The sequence below is a fragment of the Myotis brandtii genome, unplaced genomic scaffold, assembly GCF_000412655.1.
Source record: "Myotis brandtii unplaced genomic scaffold, ASM41265v1 scaffold2089, whole genome shotgun sequence".
Classification (NCBI taxonomy): domain Eukaryota; kingdom Metazoa; phylum Chordata; class Mammalia; order Chiroptera; family Vespertilionidae; genus Myotis; species Myotis brandtii.
The window spans coordinates 243,321-252,180 of NW_005357800.1; the positions used below are offsets into that span (position 1 = coordinate 243,321).

The 8,860-nt window shown below is 62.2% G+C and overlaps 2 protein-coding genes across 5 annotated transcripts in view; one reads left to right on the forward strand and one right to left on the reverse strand.

The window, feature by feature from the left end:
- RIC8A (RIC8 guanine nucleotide exchange factor A) overlaps nucleotides 1-2,361 on the forward strand; it is a 6,790-nt gene extending 4,429 nt beyond the window's left edge. Inside the window, exons 6-9 of the mRNA XM_014539195.1 lie at nucleotides 8-152; nucleotides 732-876; nucleotides 1,140-1,262; nucleotides 1,809-2,361. Of these exons, the coding sequence (XP_014394681.1) occupies nucleotides 8-152; nucleotides 732-876; nucleotides 1,140-1,262; nucleotides 1,809-1,929 (534 nt within the window). The 3' untranslated portion in view covers nucleotides 1,930-2,361. The remainder of the gene's footprint in view (nucleotides 1-7; nucleotides 153-731; nucleotides 877-1,139; nucleotides 1,263-1,808) is intronic.
- Nucleotides 2,362-2,709: 348 nt separating this feature from the next.
- Nucleotides 2,710-8,860, reverse strand: part of SIRT3 (sirtuin 3) — an 11,663-nt gene continuing 5,512 nt past the window's right edge. For 3 of the 4 annotated variants that reach the window (XM_014539187.1, XM_005865645.2, XM_014539186.1), the window contains exons 3-7: nucleotides 8,581-8,823; nucleotides 6,956-7,056; nucleotides 5,915-6,076; nucleotides 4,691-4,900; nucleotides 3,130-3,592 (exon numbers count right to left, since the gene is read on the reverse strand). In XM_014539187.1, the coding sequence (XP_014394673.1) occupies nucleotides 3,572-3,592; nucleotides 4,691-4,900; nucleotides 5,915-6,076; nucleotides 6,956-7,056; nucleotides 8,581-8,823 (737 nt within the window). In that variant the 3' untranslated portion in view covers nucleotides 3,130-3,571. Of the gene's footprint in view, nucleotides 2,938-3,129; nucleotides 3,593-4,690; nucleotides 4,901-5,914; nucleotides 6,077-6,955; nucleotides 7,057-8,580; nucleotides 8,824-8,860 lie in introns of those variants that run through there. The other variant, XR_001362007.1, reaches the window with a different exon arrangement.

The window sequence follows — 8,860 nt, forward strand, 5'->3', positions numbered from 1 at the left end:
CCCCCAGGTGCTGCCCCCGCTGAGGGACGTGAAGACCCGGCCCGAGGTGGGGGAGCTGCTGCGGAACAGGCTGGTGCGCCTCATGACGCACCTGGACACCGACGTGAAGCGGGTGGCCGAGGAGTTCCTGTTTGTCCTGTGCTCGGAGAGTGGTGAGTGTGGGCGCCCAGCCCCGCCCCGGCCACCAGCCCACCCCCGGCCCTGCCCCGGCCACCAGCCAGTCCCCGGCCCCGCCCCGGCCACCAGCCCACCCCCGGCCCTGCCCCGGCCACCAGCCAGTCCCCGGCCCCGCCCCGGCCACCAGCCCACCCCCGGCCCTGCCCCGGCCACCAGCCAGTCCCCGGCCCCGCCCCGGCCACCAGCCCACCCCCGGCCCTGCCCCGGCCACCAGCCAGTCCCCGGCCCCGCCCCGGCCACCAGCCCACCCCCGGCCCTGCCCCGGCCACCAGCCAGTCCCCGGCCCCGCCCCGGCCACCAGCCCACCCCCGGCCCTGCCCCGGCCACCAGCCAGTCCCCGGCCCCGCCCCGGCCACCAGCCCACCCCCGGCCCTGCCCCGGCCACCAGCCAGTCCCCGGCCCCGCCCCGGCCACCAGCCCACCCCCGGCCCTGCCCCGGCCACCAGCCAGTCCCCGGCCCCGCCTCGGCCACCATCTTGCCCCTGGCCCTGCCCCAGCCACCAGCCCGCCCCCAGCCAGTGCGCACGCTGAGCCCGCCCTGCCTCTGCCCGCAGTGCCCCGCTTCATCAAGTACACGGGCTACGGGAACGCCGCCGGCCTCCTGGCTGCCCGGGGCCTCATGGCAGGGGGCCGGCCTGAGGGCCAGTACTCAGAGGACGAGGACACGGACACGGAGGAGTACAAAGAGGCCAAGGCCAGGTGTGTCTGCGCACCCTCGGGCTCCCCCACCCTCTGGGCCCTGGGCTAGGGGTGGACTCTGAGCCCGGGCCTGTCCCTGGGCTACACGGGTCCTGACGTCCATAGTTTGGCTGAGAATAAAGGAAAGGGGCCGGCCCGGGGGACCAGCCCGAGGGAGGAGCTGCTTGACCGCCTCCAGGAGGGAGGGCTCCCCGGCAGTGCCCCCGCCCACAGCCCTCCTGGCCGGGGACTCAGTGCATCCCCCACACTCCTTCCCCGGGAAGCAGCATCAACCCGGTGACCGGGAGGGTGGAGGAGAAGCCGCCCAACCCCATGGAGGGCATGACGGAGGAGCAGAAGGAGCACGAGGCCATGAAGCTGGTGAACATGTTCGACCGGCTCTCCAGGTACGCGGTCTGGCCGGAGGGCCATGGCCTGTCCCGAGACCCGGAGGCGGGGCCAGAGGAGGCCTAGGGTCCTGGCGGGTCTGTTCCTCATGTTTGGAATCACCTGTTCTGGATCAGTGATTAGAGTTGAGGTCAGCATTATGTCTTTTTTTTAAAAAAAATATGTTTATTGACTTTAGAGAGGAAGGCAGAGGGAGAGGGAGAGAGAAACATCAACGATGAGAGAGAATCATTTACCGGCTGCCTCCTGGTCGCCCCTTACTGGGGATGGAGCCCGCAACCTGGGCACATGCCCTTGACCGGAATCGAATCTGAGACCCTTCAGTCCGCAGGCTAGTGCTCTATCCAGTGAGCCAACTGGCCAGGGCAGCATTATGTCCTTTTTACAGATGATGGGAACTGAGGCCCAGAAAAACTAAGAGCCTGCCTCAGGTGTCCAGGCCACTGGGCAGCAGTTAGGGTTTGGCTGACAGTGTGAGCAGGGCAGCCTGGGGGGTGAAGGCAGCCACCGGAGCAGGACGCCGCCCACCACCCCTCTCCCTGCAGGCACCGCGTCATCCAGCCCATGGGGGTGAGTCCCCGGGGCCAGCTCACCTCCCTGCAGGACGCCGTGTGCGAGAGCATGGAGGGCCAGCTCTCCTCCGACGCAGACTCGGACCCTGACTGAGGGCGGCCGCCCTGCCCCGGCGGAACCGGTGCTGCTTCCAGCCGTGTCCTCGGCCCCTTGCTCTTCACTCCCTAAGTTTTGTTCCCGCTCTCACCCCTGGGACTGAGGCCTTGTCCTGCTGTCACTGTGGAAACCGACTTCCTCAGGTGGCAGGTCTCGTGAGCCAGGAGGGTGCGGCGGCTGCTCCCGAGGGCGGGCCTGCGTTGGGAAAGGAAGCCCAGAGCCAGGCGGTCGGGGGAAAGAACCTGCTAGAACATGTACTAATGTCAGAAACACTCGCGAGGGCTGTGTGCTGTTTCCGTGCCCAGGGAGCACCTCCTGGGTCCTGGCTCAGCTGCCTCTGGCTGTCCACGGCGCCCGAGCTCCCCCAATTTCACAGTTGACTCTCCGTCGACGCCTCTGGTGTGGCTCATAAACGCATGAGGAATCACTGCTCGTGGGCCGTTACTCTGTACCCTACTGTGTCCCACAAAGCGTCACCGAAACATCCCGGAGTTTCGGGCAAGAGCGTGTGTGTGTGTGTGTGTGTGTGTGTGTGTGTGTGAATATGTGTCAATACCCAGTAAAGGCGTGTTAAGGAGAAAGAAACGGCTTGTTCTTTGCACAATTGAACACTTCTCCCAGGTTGACATTCAAGTCTTTTAATATATTTGTATTGATTTCAGAGCGGAAGGGAGAGGGAGAGAAACATCAATGATGAGAGAGAATCATTGATCGGCTGCCTCCTGTATGCTCCCTACTGGGGATGGAGCCCACAACCAGAGCATGTTTCCTTGACCGGAATCGAACCCGGGACTCTTTAGTCCGCAGGCCAATGCTCTATCCACTGAGCCAAACTGGCTGGGGTGACAGTCATCTTTTCTTGTTGAGTGAGGCCACCAGACGCCCTCCTGAGGAGTTGAATCCTTAAACCTGCTCCATGATGCCAGGAAGGAGGGAGCAGGTGGGGCAGCAACTGGGAAGGGGAGGGGGTGCCGTCTGCATCTGAGGTTAATCCTAGTGGCGTGCCTGCAAGGGGAGTCGCAGGGTCTGGGACAAATGGTTTCTGGGGGAGGCTGTCAAAGGCAGGCATCGGGTGAACAGGACGTGAGGGGTGACGCGGGACCCATGTTCTGTCCTTGGGCCCCCCATGTCCCCTTTCCACACTCACTGCCAGCACTTGCCTTCCCTTTGAGGGGACAGAAATGAAAGGATGCCCAGTGTCTACAGTAAAGTTTATTTCTCGCTGGAAGTGAAGGACAGTAACCCTCCTGAGGAGCCCGACGTGCCAGCAGAGCCCAGGACACGACCTGGGAGCCAGGCCCCACTTGGGAAGGGGGCTGGGCCCGCTCGGCCTGAGCCAGGCCTCTGACAGACGCTGAGCCTGCCCTGCGGGTGGAGGCCTGAACACGGGCCTGAACCCTGTGTCGGCGGGGTCTCCTCTGCAAGTGAAGAGGGACCTGCAGGGTGGGCAGGACTCCGTACACCGAGGGGCAGTGCAGCAGGAACAGGGCGGGAACGGTGCCAGGGGACCATGCTCTGCCCCTCCGGTCCATATTCTGGGTCAAACTTCACACACCTGCCCAAGCTGTCCTTCAGGCAGGAGGTCTGCTCGGAAATGCGAGGCGACTCCATGCACCCGGTTCTGCTAGGGGGCAGCGCCCTATCTGTCCCGGCCGCTGAGCTGGAACAGAGGAGAGGGCCGTCGGTGACCTGCAAACCCCTGGACAGCAGAGGTCAGCGGCACAGACCCTAAAGCGAAGCGTTCTGTCCACAAATGCTGCTGCTGCGCCACATTAGCTGATGCCAGCAGGGCGGGAGCAGCCAGTCGTGGCCCGGCACTTCCTCCTGGGCAGCAACTCAACCCCTGAAATCACAACCCAACTTACACCCCTGGTGAGACTAGGCGGCACCGCAGGGCCGGTCTTACAGGACTAGCTCCCCAGCCCACAGGGCTCCCTGCAGCCTGCGGTGGTGGGAGGTCGGCCCGAGCGGGAGCCCCAGAAGCTGCCGGCGACCACGCCAGGCCGTGCCTCTGCTCCTCTGCCCGTGGGCATTGGAACCTGGATGGTCTTCACTCGCCTCCTGGTGACACATGGCACCAGCCTACGTCTCAGCCCTGAGAACCAGACCCAACGAAAGGCCTGGAATGACGACGGAGACCTCAGGGCAGTCTCACCCTTGGCCTCAGCTCTCTCTGGTTCAACTTGGCAGGAAATGAGGCTGCGGCCAGAGGGGGCTTCTGCCAGTGGGGTGACAGCGCAGCCAGAGGGTGGGGTTCCCAGGACGTCTGCCTGGGGCCTCAGGAACCAGACCAGCACACCCTGGTGACTCCCGCGGGTGGGTGGTCCTCCCGGCCTGCAGTGTGCCCTCCAGAGCTGGTCAAGGTGCCCAGGCCCCTCCTGGGGAAGTCACCCAGCACGGCCACATGGGGTCTCCTGGGAAACCCCATCTTCTGTAACCGCTTGTCTGGGTTGGACACCTGGAGCTTCATGGCTCTAAGGCCTCTTTCTACCCTCAGCGCGGCCACGGTCAGCATCGCCCGCGGGCTCCATCCCACACGCGTCAGTTCAGCCTCGCGCCTTGGCCTGGAGCTGCCGACGCTGCTTTATGTCAGGGAACAAAGGCCCCTGGGTCCCTGCCTCCCTGGCCAGCGGGCTCCGCCGCTGCTTCTCGGGCCCCTCAGCCGAGGTCACAGGACCCACACTCCGTGCGAGCAGCCGCCCAGGTGGGGCTGGTCCAGGGTGACAGCCAGGGTCAATGTCACTCTCTGAGCCTGTACCTGCCCCGTCTCCCGCTGGACGAGGTCCTTCAGCTCCTCCGTCCAGCCCAGCAGCTCCACCAGCTTGTCCACGCCGTCCACCAGCTCCCCCAGCTGCAGCACGTCCCTGCTGCGAGGGCGCCAGGCCAGGGACCCCGCCGCCTCCTGGTTCATGAACACGCGGGGCACCGAGCTGCGCGGGGCCTCCGACAGGCTGGCAAAAGGCTCCACCTGAAAAACGGCCCAACGTGAGGAGCCGTGTCCAGCCTCGGCCTCAGGAGACTGCGTGCGACCCGGGAGAGGAACCCCCCGCCTGGTGCCCTCCTCCTGCTGCTCCCTCACCCACGTCCCAGTCAGTCCTGTCTCCCACTGCAGCCTCTGCGGGTCTCCCTGGCAGGCTCCCCACTTGTCCTCCCCGCCGCCAGGCCACACCCTCCCCAGCACAGCCTGGCGCACGGCAGTCAGGTCTGTCCACACTCCGCTCCGAGGGCAAGGACCTGGTCCCGCACTGAGTGAGTGAGTGTGAGATGTGGCCTTTCCCATGACCAGTGGCGCTCATCCCAGCCCTGCACACTGGGGGCGGCCCCTCCGTGCCCTCCCTGTGCAGACCCTGACAGGCCTGACTCATTCAAGAGTCAGTGTGACAGCCCCAGCCCGTGTGGCTCAGTGGATAGAGCATCGGCCTGCGGACTGAAGGGTCTCGGGTTCGATTCCGATCAAGGGCATGTACCTCGGTTGCAGGCTTGATCCCTGGCCCGGTCAAGGGCGCATGCAGCAGGCAACCAATCAATGTGTGTCTCTCAAATCGATGTTTCTTTTTTTCTGTCTGTCCTCCCTCCCTCCCACTCTCTCAAAATCAATGGAAAACACATCCTCGGGTGAGGATTAACAACAACAACAACAAAAAATGTCATAGATCCATAATCCCTTCTCTCTCAGCTCTTGGGGCTGGATGTGCTCTCTCCCCCTACACTCTCTACTCCCCCCCACACTCTCCCTGCACCACCACCCCTGCACTCCCTACTCCCACCTATACTCTCCCTGCACCATACCCCCACACTCCCTACTCCCCCCACACTGTCCCTGCTCTCCCCACACACTCCCTGCTCCCCCCCACACTCCCTACTCCCCCCACACTCTCCCTGCTCCCCCCACACACTCCCCCCACACTCTCCCTACTCCCCGCTACACTCTCCCTGCCCCGCTGCCCCCCTGTACTCCCTGCTCCCCTGCCCTGGGACCAACCTGCAGGGAGGTGCCCAGGATGAGCAGCAGGTCTGCGATGGGGAAATCCACCACGTGCAGCAGGAACCTCTGGGGCAGCGCCTCCCCGAAGAACACGATGTCGGGCTTCACGACGCCGGTGCAGACTGTGCAGCGGGGGACCCTGTCCCCCATCACCTCGGCCTGGGGACACGGAAAGGGCCGAGGAGGAAGCACAACCATGACGGGCACAGGCAAACGAGATCTCCCTTCCCGCAGCTGAGCAGCGTGACCAGCCCACGTGCTAAGGAGCGGCTGCTACCCCTTCGTCTCAGCGCCCCAGCTGTGGGGAGGCTCTACTGTGACTCCAACTTCGGGGGGCGCGGTGGCGGGACGGGCTCACGGATGTGTGGACCCGGTTCCCTTTTGGGGTGAAGCATGTGTTTTCCACTAGAGAGGGGGTGGCTGCACACCAGGTGACTGTAGGGATGCCTTTACCACAGGTCATCTTGGGTTGTGTGACCTTCACCTCAACACAAACGAAAGACAGGGCCCCGCGCCATCGCTAAGATGCCCAGCTCCACCCGCTCCGCCGGAGGGAGCCAGCCCACCGAACCCGAGTGGGCCTGGGCCTCACGGCTCCGCCAACAGGAAGCACTGCAGGCCTCCAAGCGGTCTCTGAAGGAGCGGCTGGCAGCCCGAGTCGCCACAGCGGGCAGACCTCTCCCCACTGCCGCGCTGCCCCAGCTCTGCGCTCCCTGAGGGAGCAGTTGTCCTTTTAAGCACATGGTCCGCACTGCACACACCGGGGCTGCGTGTGGGAGGAGGTGGGTGTCTGTGATGCGCACAGATCTTTCTTAAAGGCGTCAACACGATACACCAACCTGGGACAGGTGGTTGGTGGGAGTCACCTTCCCTACGTACTTCCGTCCTGCCTTCGCTTTTTAAAAGCACGTATGGCAGTTCTAACTCGAACATAAAGACACTCCCAACTATGACCGTCCGTCTTTATGACACGTGTTCATAAAGCCAACACCACCTGCGGGTCAGCCCCGCGAAGCAGAGGACCCCGGGGCCACTCACCCAGAAGCCCTCCATCGGGGAGGCTCTGCCGCAGACGGTGCAGGTGGCCGAGGCGAAGGAGCCGTGAGCTTCGACCAGCCTGGAGTCAGGGATGCCCGCCGCTGGAAGGGAAACCACAGCTCAGCCCGCTGCCGGGGCGGGGGAGGGGGGGGCACGCTGAGGCCCCAGAGCACAGCGTGGGCCCCGGGCCCCGGAGTCCCTTGCTCAGAGGGGGGCTCCCAGACCAGCCAGCCTCGGTGAAGAGCCTGTCAACAGCACAAGCACATCTAATGCACCTTCAGATCAAACTATCCCACACGGAGGAAGACACTCCACTCCACAGACACCAAGTAAAGATGAGGAAGTAACAGAAATGCAACACATTTCCAAAACTTGTGGAGAAACAGACAAACAGTAGCTTGTTCCGGCGGTTGGCTTCTGAACGCTGTGGGCGGACAGACGGTCCCAGCTGCAGGTGGCCTCCCCTGGTCCCCGTCCCGGTGTTCGTCCTGACTCCACACCCAGGAAAGCCCAGGGCCAGGGAGAACATAGTCCCTCTGGGGCGCCCTGCTGGACGACCTGCTAGCAAGGAAGCATTTCTCCAAGTCGAGGTGACGCCTGGCTGCATGGTGGGCAGCTGGCCGTGTCTCCGTGGGCACAGGTCGGCGTCACTGCAGGAGGGAGAGGGCCCAGCACGTGCTCCTTGAAGGCGCACGGCAGCGCTCAGTGCTCATTGCCATCTGGGAATCACTGCTTATCCACTCCGTACACACGAGAAACCACCCGTCATACACCGAGTCTCATAATATAAGGAATTACTAGTCCTCCGAATGATGATAATATCGCAATTACATTTTAAAAGTCCTTATCTGGTGAGGGCATGTGCCAGGGGGTAGGGGAGGCCAGGGGAAGGTCAATGGGGGGGAAAAAGGAGACATATGTACTATCTGTGATACTTTAACCCAGCGGTTCTCAACCTGTGGGTCGCGACCCCTTTGGGGGTCGAACGACCCTTTCACAGGGGTCACCTAAGACCATCGGAAAACACATGTATAATTACATATTGTTTTTTTTATTAATCTCTATGCTTTAATTATGTTCAATTTGTAACAATGAAAATACATCCTGCATATCAGATATTTACATGACGATTCATAACAGTAACAAAATTACAGTTATGAAGTAGCAACGAAAATAATTTTATGGTTGGGGGTCACCACAACATGAGGAACTGTATTAAAGGGTCACGGCATTAGGAAGGTTGAGAACCACTGCTTTAAACAATAAAATAAAATTAAAAAGAAATAAAAATAAAAGTCCTTATCTGCTAGAGATACCCATGATGGATTTTTAGATTAAATTTATAACGTGAGGAACTTGCTTCGAAAGGATCTGGAGGTGAGAGAAGACGGGTGAGCGCGCACGAGGACGTGATGAGGGCTCATTACACTTTGTCCTCACAGGCTCGGTAAACTCCGTCACAGCGTTTAAGAAAGGAGACGAGCAACCCTGGAGACCCGGTGTCAGCTCCAGTTCTCTCCAGACACCACAGCAGGTGCTGGTGAGCGGGCCCTGTGAGGCCCGGACATGGCGCTGGGGTCAGAGCCGCGGGAGGGAGGGTGTGGACAGGCCCTGGGAGGCCTCACCTCGCTCCAGCCCATCGATGTTCTGTGTGTAGAGCCGCAGGAGCAGCCCCTTGTCCTGGAGCAGCCGCAGGAAGTAGTGGATCACGTTGGGCCTGTAGTTCTCCGGGTACATCTTCTTGGCCCACGTGAAGAAGGGCCTGGGGTTGTGGAGGAAGAAGGTGAGTTCAAAAATGGCCTCAGGGTACGGGACATCGCAGTGCTGGAAGCTGCTGTAGAAGCCGGTCCCTGGAGACCTGCAAGAGGAGCCAGAGCCTCAGAAGAAGGGGAGTGGGGCTTTGGG